The sequence below is a fragment of the Misgurnus anguillicaudatus genome, chromosome 12, assembly GCF_027580225.2.
Source record: "Misgurnus anguillicaudatus chromosome 12, ASM2758022v2, whole genome shotgun sequence".
NCBI classification, from domain to species: domain Eukaryota; kingdom Metazoa; phylum Chordata; class Actinopteri; order Cypriniformes; family Cobitidae; genus Misgurnus; species Misgurnus anguillicaudatus.
The window spans coordinates 15120907-15137725 of record NC_073348.2 but is presented as its reverse complement, the minus strand read 5'-3'; the positions used below and the strand labels follow the sequence as shown (position 1 = coordinate 15137725).

General features: G+C 37.6%; 2 protein-coding genes across 6 annotated transcripts in view; one reads left to right on the top strand and one right to left on the bottom strand.

The window, feature by feature from the left end:
• The first annotated feature begins 910 nt into the window (after nucleotides 1-910).
• vldlr (very low density lipoprotein receptor) overlaps nucleotides 911-16819 on the top strand; it is a 156081-nt gene continuing 140172 nt past the window's right edge. For 3 of the 5 annotated variants that reach the window (XM_055209127.2, XM_073874014.1, XM_055209125.2), the window contains exon 1: nucleotides 912-1248. In XM_055209127.2, the coding sequence (XP_055065102.1) occupies nucleotides 1182-1248 (67 nt within the window). In that variant the 5' untranslated portion in view covers nucleotides 912-1181. Of the gene's footprint in view, nucleotides 1249-16819 lie in introns of all 5 variants that reach the window. The other 2 variants (XM_055209124.2, XM_055209122.2) reach the window with 1 other exon arrangement.
• Nucleotides 11485-16207, bottom strand: LOC129447403 (zinc finger BED domain-containing protein 4-like). The gene is made up of 2 exons (XM_055209132.2): nucleotides 12512-16207; nucleotides 11485-11979 (listed from the first exon to the last, which is right to left on the bottom strand). The coding sequence occupies exons 1-2, from the start codon at nucleotides 14221-14223 to the stop codon at nucleotides 11826-11828; spliced, it is 1866 nt and encodes a 621-aa protein (XP_055065107.2). The 5' UTR covers nucleotides 14224-16207; the 3' UTR covers nucleotides 11485-11825.

Sequence of the window (16819 nt, the reverse complement as noted above, 5' to 3'; positions counted from 1 at the left end):
TTTATATGATTTATTGGAACCAAAATTATGTAATGCATGTAAAGGTTCCTTTTACCACTTGAATTGTTAGATATTATTGTTATTATTACATCCAGCAAATAATTTTGCATTCAGTTAAATATGATTTAAGGTAAACCATGTGCAAATTATTTAATTATTGCTTTAATTATCTTACAAAAAAAATCTCCTTAAAATTCTGATCATTGTCTAGCATTTTTCTATGAACTGGTAAATTTATTCCTACACTTCAGAATATATTTGTCATAAGTAACACCATCACATTTGTACCGCACCCTTTATAATGTTTTTTTAATAAAGACATCTTTTGTCTCACTCATTTTCATTGTGTTAAACCAATATAACATTGTACACTGTTTATACCAGGAAATATTATCTAGACACCTTTTAGACAAGTTTAAGACAAGTTTAAATTAGCCTGCATAAATATCAATGTTCTGGGGCATGTTGTCAAGTACAAAGGGTAAGTTGTCACAATATTTTCTGGTAAATTTAAACAGTAAAACCATCATAAAACAGAAATCAATTCATGGAAAAGTAAAAATATACAAAACGATTAAACTATTGATTGATTACAATAATTAAATAAAATTGACAATTCTTGAACTTGTATCAAAACTGGGAAAATGTCTCTCAGTGATGTGAATTTCAAAATTATATTTGTTTTAAGGGTAAAAGAAACGCATTTCCAAATGAAGTGGCAAGCTTATTCAGTTATATGTTTTGTCTTTCCTGTAGTACATACAATTCTTAACCTACAATAATCAACAATGTGAACAACTACATGGTTTTATTAACTTGAAGAATTAATTTATAAGACAATAAAGACAATACGCGCCAATGTGTCTGATGTAAGCTTGGTGAAGAGGCAGCTATGGTGAAGAAAGGGTTAACAGTGTGTAAATGACAAGTTGAAGGGGAAAACGCCTGTGTTCGGTTGAGGCGCTGTTATTCGTTGCAGGTTCACGCTATCGTTGAATTAGGACATGGATTGTTGTTGTGAGACCCATTCGGTTGCTTGGAGATACTGACTGTGGGACTGCCTAAATAAGATAAAAGCCGGTCGATTAGGTTATTTTCTGTGTATTCCACAAGGACGTATCGGTTGGGATATCAGGAACGAGGCCACAGACAGACCAAACGGCTTTCAGCTCTAGCGCGAAATGGTCACGTCTACACTATGGCTTTTCATCCTACCAGTATGTCTTCAGCTTTGTGCACTTTCCCGCGGTAAGTGTTTAGTATTTAGTTTGTTAATGGTAACGATGGTTGCCAGGGAAATTTAACCAGAACAATGACGCGTATTTTGAAAGTGTACAGTGATATTTTTCCTCAGGGGGATTTACATTTCTCGTAATAAAGCTTCTTGATTAATTCATGATCCAAATTAAATATTAGCTTTATGGTAGGTTATATAATGTTCATTTTTATTTGGTGGAAGACGTATTTAATTTGATGGTTTATTGGTCGCTCATTAAAAACGTGTGACGTTAACGTTAAAAAACGTTAGGGCCGTTGGCATGCAGCAATTCTCCTTGAATTGAACTTAAGGTTGATTTTCCGTTTTTATGTCTAATCGAGGTTCTAAAGGCGTATTGGCATATATGCCAACGACTGCCTAAATTTGAGCTTTCATTTATGATGTACATGGCTTTATATATTAAGACATGGCCTTGCTTATAGTCATTTAAATGCTTGTTTTATAAATCCGTTAGCCTTTTTCTGACGAAGAACTAACGTTAGGCGTATTAGTTTGCGGTAATGGACAATAAACAGGTGACTCCGGTTAAAGAGCGTACGAATTGCAGCCACTGTTTGGGTCTTTTGGCCCGGTTACACGCTCGCAGCTGTTAACTCAGGGCTTGCGTAAAGGAATCGTTTTATTACAAATGCTTTTATTCTAACACTGTAAAAATCGAATTAATGTGTGAGTGAACCATCAGGGCACGAGGCGCGTTTTTTTTTAGTTGACCTAACAGTTACGTCTTACAAAAGCAGTGAAGGGCAAAGCTGTTTGTCTTACGCATGTGCACACATGTTAACAAATAAAAATAGCAGATAGATCATAATAACAAGTCATGCAGGAAGAATGAGGTTGCGTTAATTCAGTGGTTGAGAGAGATTTCTGTTCAAATTATGTGCATGTCTGTAGGTGAACGTATTCAAATAAGGAATGTTTTGTCTTTAATATTCTAGGCCACAGCCAGCTACCATAATACTTTTTAGGTTGGGAGATTTTGTGGAACAAATTCTGGATGGGTAATTAAATAGTTGCTGGTTTCAGAGTTTATTAATTATCTATCACCACTGTGCTGTTGACCAGGATGCAACTTAATCCCTGTAAAAGAGTAGGTATGATGACAAAATTTTCAAAAACCCCAAAGCTCAAAATACATCACATGACTAGACAGAGCAGACATTCCCATTTACAAAGATAAATGGGATTGTAAAAATCTGTTGAGGAATGAGAAAGTTATGACATTTTTAATATTAGAAATCGGAGGAAAAAGTTATGATGTCTATTGAATGTGTGTGACCGAAATGCTGCTTATTCACATGGTTTTGCTTGTAACTTTCTCATTTGATCAGATATTTGCATTAAATTTGAACAGAATATATAATTTTGTTAGTTCTTTTAAATTATATGAGCATTTACTGTTTTAGTTGGAATGGGCATCAGACCCATGGTTTTTAGAACGATGCCTGGATTTCTGATGTTCTGACAGGATTTTCACTGTAGTCATTAATAGATACGTGACTCCCAAATATCTGCTGTTTATTAAAATACCCTCTTCTCCATAAATTTAGAGTACAATGTTTTTAGTACCAAGATAAAAGATATTTCTTTTTGTCCACCTACGTTTCATTAGAGTCCAGAGTTTAGTGGAAGCACACTGAACGGTTAAAAGTGACACAAATTTTCAAACAATTGCTGTGAACTAAAAACACCTCCAAGTTGAAAGCTCAAAATATCAAACACTTCCGGTGGTTGGACAATAGTAAAAACACACAACAACCTTGCGGCGAGAAGTGGATATTGCATGACACACATTTAAAAGTACAGCGCGGGCTGATAAAAGATTCTTTAACCCATAAATTTGATGTGCGTGTCCGCGATGTCAGCATTGCTAAAAAGAGTGCTTTAAGCCATTTTGGATGAAAAGAATCTGATTAATTGGTTTTAATTAGTACCACTCTGGTGATGTGTGAGAGACTATGTTCACACTGTCTGTTTAAATCCGATTTTTTTGCACATCTGATTTGAATGAGTGACTGTCCACACTGTGCAGGCCTCAAAATTAACTTTTTTATTTTGTAGCACTGGTGCTCCCAACTTTAAAGAGTTAGGAGCACCAGCAAAAATGTAGGTGCATAAATTCCAAAAATTAAAAAGCACCACAACTACAATGTATATGTTAATCGATTTATTTTATTAAAAATAAAACACCACCACCAGGCTTTACACATCCTATGGCCAGCATTTAAAATTTGGTCTTCTATTTTCTTCGATGTTTGTCGGATGTCCATTTAGCAGCGCATGCGCACATACACTCAAACACTCTTTGACAGGCAGGTTGGTGTCTCCATCAATAATGAACACACTGTAACGTCACGTCTTGTGATTTTGGCACTTTCGCCATGTTTAAGCAAGGTCTGGTGCTTAAAATGTTTTGATTCCGCCACCAACGCCGTTTTACAGGATTTACAGTAAACACAGTAAGTTACATCGAGCTATTTTCATAGTGGAGACACTCGAAATCTTTAAGCCACTCTCTCAGTCCTATTTTCCGGTGGCGGAGTCGCTTTTGAATCCAGATCGTCGCCATTAATTACAGTAGTAACATTGGCTGTAATCGGCCTCGTTCTCGTCATGCTCGCGGTTCGTCTTTTCACATTTTCACGCTTCACATACCAACGTAGCACGGCAACAAGGAATGACTGACAATAATTTTAGCCTATCTGCGGTCTTCATTAAACGCAAGAACTTAATGGTGAATTTTGATTGGTTATAACGTTGGAGAGAACACTAAACCTGGAACTGCACATAGCATACACAAGCTAAATCAAGTCGCACCACAACAAAATGGGCAGTCGCACAAATGCTCCCAAATATATTTTAAGGTCGCACATTAATAATCTGATTTCTATTAAATAGTATTAAATCTGACTGCATGTTTATACATATATTCATAGATATAGAATAATTAAATGAGAGACAAATATAAAGCCTAGAAAGGCACTATCTTTGTAAAACCGCTAAAGTTAAATACTAACTTTTAATTATTTTAGTACTAATACTTTAAGTATTTCTACGATTTACCCCAAAAGCTAATAATTGAATGACAAAAATATAACTGTTACAACACTGCTTATTCAATGTATAATAAACAGATAATAATAATAATAATAATGTTACTAAAGTCTTGTATTGTGATGTGCATCGCATCATGGATAAGTATTATATCGGGAAATTGTTGCCGATAAACAGCCCTAGTGTTTATGTGTGGTGGTCTATGGCAGGGAACTACACTAACCTTTTCCACTGGTGGCACTTGCGCTACCAACTTTTTCAGTTACTGGCGCAAAATATGATTTGGTCGCACATATTTTTTTCAAGTTATATTAAGGCGCTCTGGTTAATAATGAACAATAATGAAACTGTATTGCATACAGATACGCTTTTTATTTTACTTGCCATCTTTTAAACCACATGCCGCCTTGTTCTCCCAAACGCCGCAGTCAGTGTTTCCCACAGATCCGAAATCCACCCGGTGGTGGTAACCGGCAAAAAGGGCAATCACTACCCACTGACAAACAATGGTCCACTATACATGTGACGAAGAACCAACAATGCGTGACACAACAAAACACTTTGATTTATTGAAAATCAATATTAACTTCACACTATACTTCATCAATCCAAACACTCCAAACTTTCCCCGCCATCAACAAACTGACACTGTTTGTCAAAGCACCACGAAAACACTTACTGTTTTTGCACTGATATATGAAGCAATTAGACCCCTTTTATCAAACTCAATATAATACAACAATACTATGTATAGTATATTAATAGACATTGCAGGTCTATAGATTATAAATGTGACTGATGTTATGACTGATGTTATAATGGTAATAATTTCTATTAAATAGGCACTTTTACTGCTTCTGCTCTATCTTTCTATTTCTCTCTTGCCGATTTAAAAAGCTTAATCCACTTATTATTTCAATAATATTATTCCACTTATTTTATTTTCAAATCTACTTGCTGTCCCGGTGACAAACTTTACATTGCTTTGCTCGTTTAGTGCAATGGGCTTGACATTAGCACTGCTTTTTTGCTACAATCTGTGCAAACTTAATATGGATATGGTTTTAGAAAATATATGGTTTATTAATAATAAGATTATTAAAAACATGTGAGAAAGAAAACGCAGCGCGTGGTGGTAACAAGAACCATCGCCATAGAAACCGAAGGCACGCTAAACTGCACTCGAGCTTTAGCGCGGTAGCGCTCATGGCCGTTTTCCGATCGACTCGGGTTATAAACTCAATATTAATCAGACTTGGGACCCAAAGTAATTAAACTAGGACCTAACCGGACCCGACAGACCATTTAAAATATAAACCCGGAACCATACGGGTCCCGCGTCCTCAGTGAAGAAAGACCTCTGCTCAAGTTCAGAAACATGGAAGACACTGACTGCGCTTGCGTCGCGTCGCACCAAATTCATTGAGAAACAGCTGAGCACGCAAACGCACACTGATGGGGGGAGACACGACGTGCTTTCACGCAAAATGAACCCAACGTGTTGATGGCTCAGAGCACGTTATAAAACGTATTCTTAAAATCCACATTTATGTTTTAATAAATGCTCATAGTAAATCATAGCATATTGTCTAAAACATTAGGTAGCACATTTGCGACCCCTTAAAAATTAGGGTCGCAACGGCAGTTCAAAAGGTCGCATATGCGACCAGTTTGGTCGCAGTGTAGCTCCCTGGTCTATGGTTTCAGCCATTCATAGAGGCTTGCGTTCTCTTGTTCAGAGTTTCTGCACAAGAGCGCCCTCTGGCCGGTTTTTGTATTTTTTCGGCCAATTTTTCCGGAAGTGCACCCGCGTGCAAAGACTACATTTTTATCATTCGCAAACATGTCTTTTGTGTAAAAGCATTTCGAAATCTGTGCGCAGGACATTTAGATTGCAAGCTGCAATGTCTGTAAAGGACAGGTTAATCGTGGAGAAACAACAGTACATTCCCAGGGCTCTCTTATAGACCGTTTCAGCAGTAACAACATAAACAAGTGGCTGTCGCTTTCCGCACGTAACTTCCGGTAAACTCCGCTAAGAATAAATAACAACAAAGTTCTTTAAACGTGGTTTATTTATATAACAAGCAAAAAAACAACACATAGATTATCTAGGGCCCTATAATTTCCGCGATCACGGAATCGCGGACGGAATCGCGGAATTGGCTAATTAACACGGAATCTAGTATTAACGCGGAATTTTGCGGAATTTTACATATTTTGAATAAAATTATGTTTTTGTGTGGGAGACGAACGTATGTCTGGGGGAAATGCAGACCGGGGGAAGTAAATCTGGGCGACACGCCCCCTCCCGTCGTTTCAGACCTCCTCCAAAACACTGAACCCATGGCGACGCGGCTCTCCACGACTCTGATTTCGTCAGCGAAAAAATTAAGAAATTCGACGCTAAGCACTTAGTTCCGAGCAGGTCTCACATGACTTTTATGTGACCGGATAACTGTTATTTTGGAAGTTTAGTCAACACTCTGTTCACGGTGAGCGCAAAGATACATGCACTCTCTCATCCATGTCTGTCTCACTGTACCTCTCACGGTCACGCGCTCACGCATCTGTCCGAAGTGCGGACACAAATCCTTATGTATTTGTTCAGTTTTATGCATTTCAAGCGAGCTGAGGCAAACTAACTATCCCTCGCATTTAAAATATAATCATCTGCATCATGGCGCCGCTCTCTGTCTCTCTTTCGCTCGCACGTGCAAAGAGCTGCGTGCTCATGCTGTCCTAAGTCAGATCACTATCCTGTGTATGTTTGTAAAGTTATATGCATTTCAAGCGATTGTGTATAAAATATGGATCGTGTTCCGCTGGATTGATGTGTTTAAGGCACTTCTGAAGGCACCACTTCGTTGACACCTTGTTGTAGCCTCCTGCAACAACACTAAAAAACAATGCATTGAATTGAGTTGTGTGTGCGCGCGCGTGCGTGTGTATGTGCGTGTGTAAATGCATCTTTTATAGTCATTAAGTAATCCTGTTATCCAGTTTTTCCCCCAAATCATTTACATTTTAATCATTAACATTAAAGGCATACTCTTTTTATGACTAAAATAAAAGTAAAGGGTAAAAAATATAATTGCCAAAAATTAAAACGGATAAAACGGAATTTGCAAAAATTAAAACGGAGAAAACGGAATTTGGGAAAAAATAAAACGGAATTTGGGAAAAAATAAAACGGATTTTATAGGGCCCTAATTATCTAGGAAATCAAAACATTTGTTATTTTCGACGAGGCATTTGTTCAAGAGATCAGTTTAGCAACTAGTCAGACCATTAAGAAAACGAAACCGGAAGTAAGGTTCGGATCCAGACGTGTATCACGTGCGTCCGATGAAACCGTCTTTATTTCTAAGAGACTGATAACTTTTCCTGCTATATACAATTGATGGACGAGGCGCAGGGAAGTTATCTGTCGAGTTTAGCTGTCTCTAGTTTTTCTCGCGCTCCTCTGTTGTCAATCACGTGGATGCGTGGTGCATGCACGCACGGAGTGAAAGTTAGAAGAGCAAGATCCAATAAATGCTGTAAATAACGCAGGTTTCTTGAATATAGCCAAATACGTGTTAAATTATGCTTGATTTATTAAAAAACTCCCCAACTGCTTTGCAATCAGAAGCTTAAGCTTACCTGAAACTAACTTAGAGGCTTCCTGAAATTAATGAAAGGACCAGAGATGTATTTCATTATTATTGCCATGTAGTACTGAACATGTAACCTTATCTCTCTTAAACACAGCTTAAAATACATGCTGATGGCAAGTAGGGCTGTCAAAATTGCTCAAAAATGACGTTCGAATATTCTCCCTAAACAACCCACGAATATTTATATATTAATATAAAGAGACATAACTACTTCTATAGGTAGTCTATTTAAGTTTAAACATATTTGACAACGTATATTGCATACACAAAACAAGTAAATCAAGAGACATCAAAGTGAGATGGTACCTCGGTTACATTGCTTGACAAAACTCCCTGAAGCCTGCTCCATCCACGACACTGATCGGTCTCATGTCCTTACAAATGAACGAAATTAATTTCTCCGTTATGACCTCTTGTTGTGTTGCAGACAAATAGCTTGTGGCGGGCGATGCAAAGTAAGTGTTAAGATGTGACTGTTTAGCTGGAGTTCCACACATTGCTGCAAACTTTCAGGAGTGATAACCGCATTTAAATGTGAAAATGTGATGATTGACACAGAGATAACCATAGCAATGGTCAGCCGTCTCACGTGCTTATCACTCACAGCTTTGATGAAAATAATTTAACAGCATTATGTTTTGCAATAAACCTCCGTCATGTCGTTGTGTATTGTACGAATTTGTGAGGCTGCGCGCGCTCTTGCAGTGTTGCCAGGTCCTCGTCTTTTTTGTACTCACATACCATTGTAGCGCTTAACCGTTTATGGCTTTTGGCTCATGAAGCGATCAAGTTTTTAGTGTTGTTAAAATGTGAAGGTGCCAGTCCCAATATTTTGATATTTGATGAAAGCATTTGGATTTATTTTGGTTTATTATTGGATTTTTCTTGTTCGCTGTTTTTTTAGTGCAAGATCTGGCAACACTGAGCAGCAAACGCTTGTGCCTCTGTCATTCTCTGTACCACAGAAGACTTTTCCCCCTTATAATAATTTATTTCTTCAGAAGAGAGACCTGTCATGTCCATGATGCACGTTTAAACACTTTATTAACTACTAGTTGTTCAGTTCGGTTATGTAGGCTACACACTATGCAAAGTTTCTGTAAATGCGGTTGTCACTGCAGTTTACGGGAGTTAATGCGGTTGTAGAATGCGATTGTCAGTCCCGTAAATTACTGAAGTGTGTGTGTACAGAACAGGATTAAGCATTCTAAGTTGAAGTGACAAACGAATTAATATGCAGTGTGTACAAGATGCCATGCTCATTTGGGTGCACATTTTCGAGATGTGACATCATGTCGCTAGTGGTCGAATGGTATGCTAACAACTTTATCTCGCGGCTCAACAATTTTACCTCCTACCGACCAAAATCTGAAGTACTTCCAGACATATCTTTTTAGATTTTTCGGGGTTAAAATCGCTTTCTCTGCTGCGGTCGACTTTCTGCCATCTTCCATGCAAGACGCATCAGTGACAGACAGTGTGACCTGTCCCTGAACCAGGCGCACTAGTGCGCCCACTCACAAAGCAGGCAGACAGCCACGCCTCTACTTAAAAATATAAATAAAAATTATTTGAATATTATTTGAATATATATTCGAATTTAGAATATTCGTTGACAGCCCTAATGGCAAGTGCTGCAATCCTACTGTATATAATACAGATTTCATTTAAATTTGGATACATTTGTATTTTTTAATATGTAGAGCAATTTATTTAATTTGGATACATTTTTTGTCTTTTATCAGACTTACCAATTGTTATAATTTATATTTGTGCTGGTCAGTTATGAATAAAGGTAACATATAACTGCTAGCAAAAACTTGAGAATTTGGTGGGGCAGAGGGGCTCCTCCCCTAACAGATGTTATCTCACTACAAACTTTTAAATAAAACCTAAAAAAATCTGAGAATTTTCTAAGAATGTACACACACTGGTGGGTCCTAGGGCGGCTGTCCGCTGTGACTCTGGATGCTGCTAAAATTCCCTGCTGCACCTGTTTTCCTACATGAGACATGGCACTGCACTTCTCGTCCATTATGCGACCTCCTTCAGGATTAAAATTAAAGAAAAAATCCTAGTAAAGAAAAAAGTAATTCAGAAAGCATCTTAACCCTTAAAAGAGGTCTTAAGGTCAAAATTGTTAGGAGTACGGACGAGGACTTTTAAGAGGCTTAAGAGTTTTTTTAGCAACCGGGAAAGTGGACAAAACACGAAGAGGGAGACAAAACATGTTGCACACAATGCATGACAGTAAGTTAATAACATGAAACACATTAGATCGTGTAGGAATCATTTTTGTAACCAATCTTATTAGAGACATATTAATATAATATAGCACCAGAAATTAAAGTAATCACTTCATTAACTACAGTAACAGATTCGGTAACTAGAAAAAATGCAACTGTGCAGCAAAGATGATTTAGGTCTGTTACAGACCTAATATATATATATAAAAGTGCTGTATATAAATGTCATACTTAATGTATTATATAGATATGAGCCCAGGGGCCCCGGCCAATAGGGGCCTCCGTGCTTGCTTGCTTGCGTTCGTTTGATTTGTTCAGTCGTTTTCATTTTGTATTTTACAGCCTGTTGGTTGGTGCGGAATTGTTTGGTGCTGCATTTAATTCGTTAATATATATATTTATGTCAGTCATCTTGGTGCTGAATATGACGCGCTGAGTTTACTGAAACCCATAGATGCTAGTATACAGTAATAGCGAATATGCGAAATGGGAGTCATGAATGAGCTTTACATATAATGAGAAATTACTTAATTTTGCAATATAGTACTGGTTAAATGAATTGCATTATGGTTTTTGAGTCATGGGTTGAATTATTTTCAGATAAGCAAAAAAGTGATGTTGGAAAATAAAATAAGAACAAATCAAGAAATTACAAACATATAAAATGGAAAAGAACAAATTTACAAATAAAGTAAGATCTAACAGTATTGATTAGGTAGAGAAACAGTATCAAATTAATATAGCACTGTTTTCATTCTATAAATTAAATATAATTGATCTTTTTAAAGCTATAAAAGTGATTTTCCTTTTGTCTTCTGTAGTCTGATTTACATAACGACTCAAACATAAGCTTTTCTTATAAGATGAACTGTCCCTTTAAGAACGGAGAAGCGCTGATCTATAGATCTTTTGCGTGTTTGCAAACAGAGATGACTTTTTTTGTGGGCGGAGCCCAACTGGTGGCAGAAAGTGAATGCTTCTCAATAGCTGTGTGAAGTGTTTTAGCGTTAAACTGTGATTTTTAAGGATCCGGTGTTCTGTAGAAGTCTGTTTCCCATATATTTCTCTTAAGTGTAAAGTTTCTTATAACGTTTTCACTAGGGATGCACCGAAATGAAATTCTTGGCCGAAGCCGAATAATAATGAAATGCTTGGCCGAAAGCCGAAGGCCGAATACCGAACGCGGTGTTTCGCATTTTTTCCATTTATTTTGCCAATTTTTTCACCATTACAATAATTAAATAGTAAAAATTTGCTTTTTACTATTTTGTGTTGCTTTTCAGATAAATAAATCAAATAGCAAAAATACAATTTCAAAATATTTATTTAACACTGAACATTTTTGAACATTCCAGCAAATATTATACAAACAAAGCACAATATAACTTAAAATAAATAAATTAGTAAAAAAAAAATTGGCCATTTTTGAAGCCAGCCCCCCTTCTTGATAGCCTATGTTAGGCCTATAACTGACTGCTGAAAGAATGTAACTCTGTATGTCTACAACAACAAATGTGCATTGAATAGTGCAAAAAATGTGGATGAACCCACAACAAATGAATAACTGTCCTAGACATAAGCCTACTTAGCCTACTTCTTCAGGAAAAGTGGCAGGTTCTTCTTTATGAAAAGTAGCTTCTCTGCTTTCTCACATGAAAGTCGGTTCCTTTTCTCATCGATGACATGAGATGCAGCACTAAACAGTCTCTCACTGTCGGTGCTTGTGCATGGAGCAGACAAGTACCTGCAGAATAGTTGAACATTTTATTGCAGTTTTCTGACAGTTGCTTATTTCAAAACGAACAATGTCTTCAAGATAATGAAATGGTTGAAACCCAGTGTAGGCCTACTATTTTACTACACTGAAAATAGTTAAATTTTCACAAAATACATAATATAAAATATAGGTAGTAACACTTTACAATGTTTGTTAACATTATTGCATGAACTAACAATGAGCAATACATTTGTTATGGTATTTATTTATCTTCGTTAATGTAAGATAATAAAAAATATTTAGTTCATGTTAGTATAAGTGCATTAACAGTTTTAACAAATAGGCCTACCACTTTTGATACTTTTTAATTCAAAAATTACAAATGTGATACTTAATTTTAATACTGTATTAGTAAATGTAAACATTAAGATTAATAAATGCTTTTAATAAGGGTTTTTCATTGTTAGTTAATGTTAAAAATAGAAACTACTTATAAAGTGTTACCATAATCCAAAAAATAAATAAAATCTTAAATTAATTTCCCATACAAGTAGCCTACCTGCGTGCCATCTGCGCCAAGTCGGGAAAGCGGCCTTGATTGGTCCTCCAAAATTCGAGAGGGTTATTGCTCCTGGGGATGGGGACTTCTGAGAGATACCCATCTAACTGTTGAGCGGTCGAGCTTGTCCTCTGTCTTGCAAATGGGTTATTCTCTTGGAGGATCTCATCGAACATGTCAGACAGCGAGACTGTGTGCGGCTCATCTGTAGTACGAGCCCGTTTACTCTCTGCGCTGTTTTCATCTCCTGCGCTGTGCATCACCTGACCGTCTCCATCACCTAGCGGCTTTCCCAAATCCAACTCGGCCTGGATCATTTCTCGTGTGCGCATCTTTTTCCCCACATCCAAGTAATGATGTTTATATCGTGGATCATGCACAGTCGCGATGCAGTACAGGGGTTCTGAGTCCGCCTGACTAAATCGTGAGCTGACAGCTTCTAAGAGCGCACTTTTAGTTGTTTTTACTCCGTGGTCTGTTTCAGCCTCTTTGTTTAAAAGACGCTTTAGTGCTGCAAGTAAGGGTATGACGTCTGCCACAGATGCATCAGATGAGCTTATCTCTTTTGTTATCTGCTCAAAGGGGGCGAGAAGAGAGAGAATGTTCTCGATTAACACCCACTGGTATGCGGTGAATGTCGCGGGCAGGTCATGATCTGCTATGTATGTAGCCAAGACTCGCTTTTGCGCAAAAAGGCTTTCCAGCATATAATATGTACTGTTCCACCTTGTGCTCACATCTTGTTGGACACGTTTTTGTGGCATTCCGAACTGTTCTTGGATAGATTGTAGGCGCGAATAGGCAAGCGGTGAATGTTTAAAATGGCCAACAATTTTCCTGCCTATCGCTATCACATCTGCTATACTGCGCTGACTCAACAGTCCCTCGTTGACCGCCAGTTGAATTGTGTGTGCCATACACCGTATGCCTTTCAGATTGCTATCTTCCATGGCTTTAGCCATATTTCTTGCGTTGTCACTTACTACTGCATGCACTTTAGATCGGTCGATACGCCAAGTGTCAAACATGTTGGCGAACGCCTCAGATATGGCTACAGCTGTATGGGACCCTCTAAACTCTTGTGAGTGAAGCACAATCTTTTGTAGCTTAAAATCTGTGTCGATCCACTGCGCAGTTAAACTCAGCATACTAGTGGGGCTCACATCCGAGCTCCAAATATCAGTCGTGAAGCTGAGGGCTGCAATATCTGTAGCCAAAAGCTCATGGACGTTAGTTGAAATGACGTTATACATCTCAGGTAAGCACACGTCTGAGAAATGCCGTCTACTAGGGATGGTGTAACGGGGCTCAATATAGTCTATAAGCCTGCGAAATCCAACATCCTCTACAACAGAGAATGGTTGATCATCCAATGCGATGAATTCCATTATCCTTTTAGTAATACCTTTAGCTTTGGCACTGTCATTGGCAAACTTTTTTGCCTTTTCTAAGAAGTCAGCCACAGATGGAGTGGGTGTGGGACCGGGAGCTACTTTTCTTTTCGCTGCTGCTGTTGCCGTTGCCGCCGCCGTGTCTTTCTCGTACTCTGCATGATGTTCGGGGTGTTTTGATTTTAAGTGATAAATTAAACTTGAAGTGCTGTACGTTTTTGCAGATGCACCCCCTCTGGACAATTCAGCAGAACAATGTCTGCAAACGGCCGTTTTTGCCTCTTTCTCTGACACTTTAAAGTGCTTCCACACTGCTGACATGTTTGCTGCATAAAGCGCCCGCCTCTCACTCTACGCGGGTTTGATTGCGTCATTAAAAACGTCATTGTTCGGCAAAATTTATTCGGCCTTTTTACTTATTCGGTTGCCGAACATTCGGTGCATCCCTAGTTTTCACCAAGATATGTTACTTTTTTTATAAATTAAAAGTTTAAATGGCTTGGCTACTAATTGTGTGCATGTATGTAATGTATATGTATTGTTCTTTATTGGTCATCGCTGAAGTACTTATAAGAGCAATACTATCATGTATGCTGTATAATATCATTTATTAAATATTTCATCATTTCCTGTTTTCAATTTCTTATATTTTTAGCCTACGTGTTTGATCTAAAACTATTATGTTTACATACAAATGAATTTGTATAGGCCTGTTTATATATTATTAACACTTTACGTGTGTGCGTGTGCTATGTTTATATATTTATTAGTAGGGATGCACCGATAGGATTTTTTTGGGCCGATACCGATTCCGATATAAACAGACAACTTCTGTCCGATGCCGATACCGATATTAAACACTTGTATACAATACTATACAGTTGGTCTATTAGCTAGTTTATTTCTGCATCAAATTATTTTTACCGAAAATGGATTGGATCTAATTAACATATAACTGACCAACATAATAAGAGAGGCACAAATTAAGCTAAAACAAATATAATAAGACAGCATGACAACCTTCAAAGGTGGTTTTTGCTATTCAGCATTTATTTTATAAACATCATTAACCCATTTTTTTTACATATAATGGATTTCTTTATGCAGTTCATTAATAAACAATCGGTATCGGCCTTTCTCGTGCTATTGCCGATATGCCGATGGTTTCAAATTCATCAAAAATCGGCCGATAAATATCGGTGGCCGATACATCGGTGCATTACTATTTATTAGTAAACATCATAATTTAGAACAAACAGGAAGAAGACATAGGCTAAGATATCAGGTAAAAAGAAGTAATAGAAAACGAAAAAAATACGAAAACTTTAATAAATTGTAATATTATTGATATTATGAACTAATTCAAATCTTTAATCTTTCTAAATAAATTATAAACGTAACATGATGAAAACGCTATAAGAAACACATATAGGAATCAGACTTCGACAGAACACCGGATATCTTCTCTAATTATTTTCTATTCAAATTATAAAAGATTTTCAGATGATTTCATCACTCCAGTCTGTCCGGTTGAGGGCTTTTATTGCAACCATAAACACCTACGTTTATCTTCAAATGGTGTCTTTGATGACGGTATACTATAAAAATGAAGGTCATCTATTTTGTCATTCCTATTCTGACACTCAACAGCACAACACATCATTTTCTAGTGAGTTATATTGTTCGTTTCACTCGTGTCTCATTCATTTTCCACTGTTTTTCTGCCACCACATGCGCGTGTGACGTCGACTCGCAAAAAGTCTATACACTGACACATCTGATCAACTGCTCACTTATAAATGTCTGTTTTTATGAGTATACTTGCAGAGACTGTGGTATTACAAGATCATTTGTGCGTGTGCCTCTGGCCTAATCACAGCCGTGATGATATAGAGCTATATCACACTCCTACTCGAGCGATATTGCTTAAAGGAATAGTCTACTCTTTTGCCATATTAAACTATGTTATTACCTCAACTTAGACGAATTAATACATATCTATCTTTTTTCAATGCGTGCACTGTACAGCGCGTCGTGAATGTGTTAGCATTTAGCCTAGACCCACTCATTCCTATGGTACCAAACAGGGAAGCCACCAAACATTTCTGTGTTTTCCCTAGGCCTAAAAAAAAATTTTGTTTGGTTCCGGTTTCCGACCGACCCTGCCAATTTATGTGCGACCCAAATTTATTTTATGAGCTTGGGGAAGAAATAATACACATTAAATAAATACACAAATAAAAAAAATTTGAGGCAAACTATAATTTACCTTTTAGTACAGCACCGTTTTTGTAAAGCACGCGTCCTCCAGCAACAAACAAAGCAGCTACACAGTCGTTAACACAATAGTTCACAGATCGTTGTCGCCACTAATTTTTGGTGTGCATTCGAGATGCTGTTTCGTGCACAGCAACGTGATCTTTTGCCCCGCCGAAAGTTGTAAATTACAGACAAAAAAAGACGAGCTGAACAACGATATGCAAGTGGGCTTTTCTCTTCCAGAGAGCACAAACCAAGGCTCATTTTTGCTGGCAGTAAGTGAATTATAATATTTGAATTTATGGTATTATGACCAGGGCTTGACATTAACACCGCCAAACGCGGGTAAGATTTCGGTCGTAAGGCGGGTCCGTTTTCTTAAAAGTTATGCGAAATGATAAACAATACGCAATGCGACACTGGGAAACTACAACTTCCATGAGCATTCTGCACCCAGAGAAACGCACAGAGATCTGTTGAGAGACGCGCACGCGATCAGCGGGGCGTTGCGGACCAAAGCGTTCACCTTCCAGAGAGCGCGCGAGAGCTGATGGATTTGCGAATGCACAAGAGGACGCAGTCTGAGAGCATACACACTTCGGGAAAGATAAAACAATTGCATGGAAGTGATTGATTAGATATAAATTGCGTGCAAACT

Bases quoted from the DNA above. Each gene is read 5' to 3' on its own strand.
- LOC129447403 (XM_055209132.2), bottom strand. From the start codon at position 14,223: ATGTCAGCAGTGTGGAAGCACTTTAAAGTGTCAGAGAAAGAGGCAAAA. The intron at 11,980-12,511 runs GTAGGCTACTTG...ACTATTCTGCAG, and splicing joins TTGGCGCAGATGGCACGCAG to GTACTTGTCTGCTCCATGCA.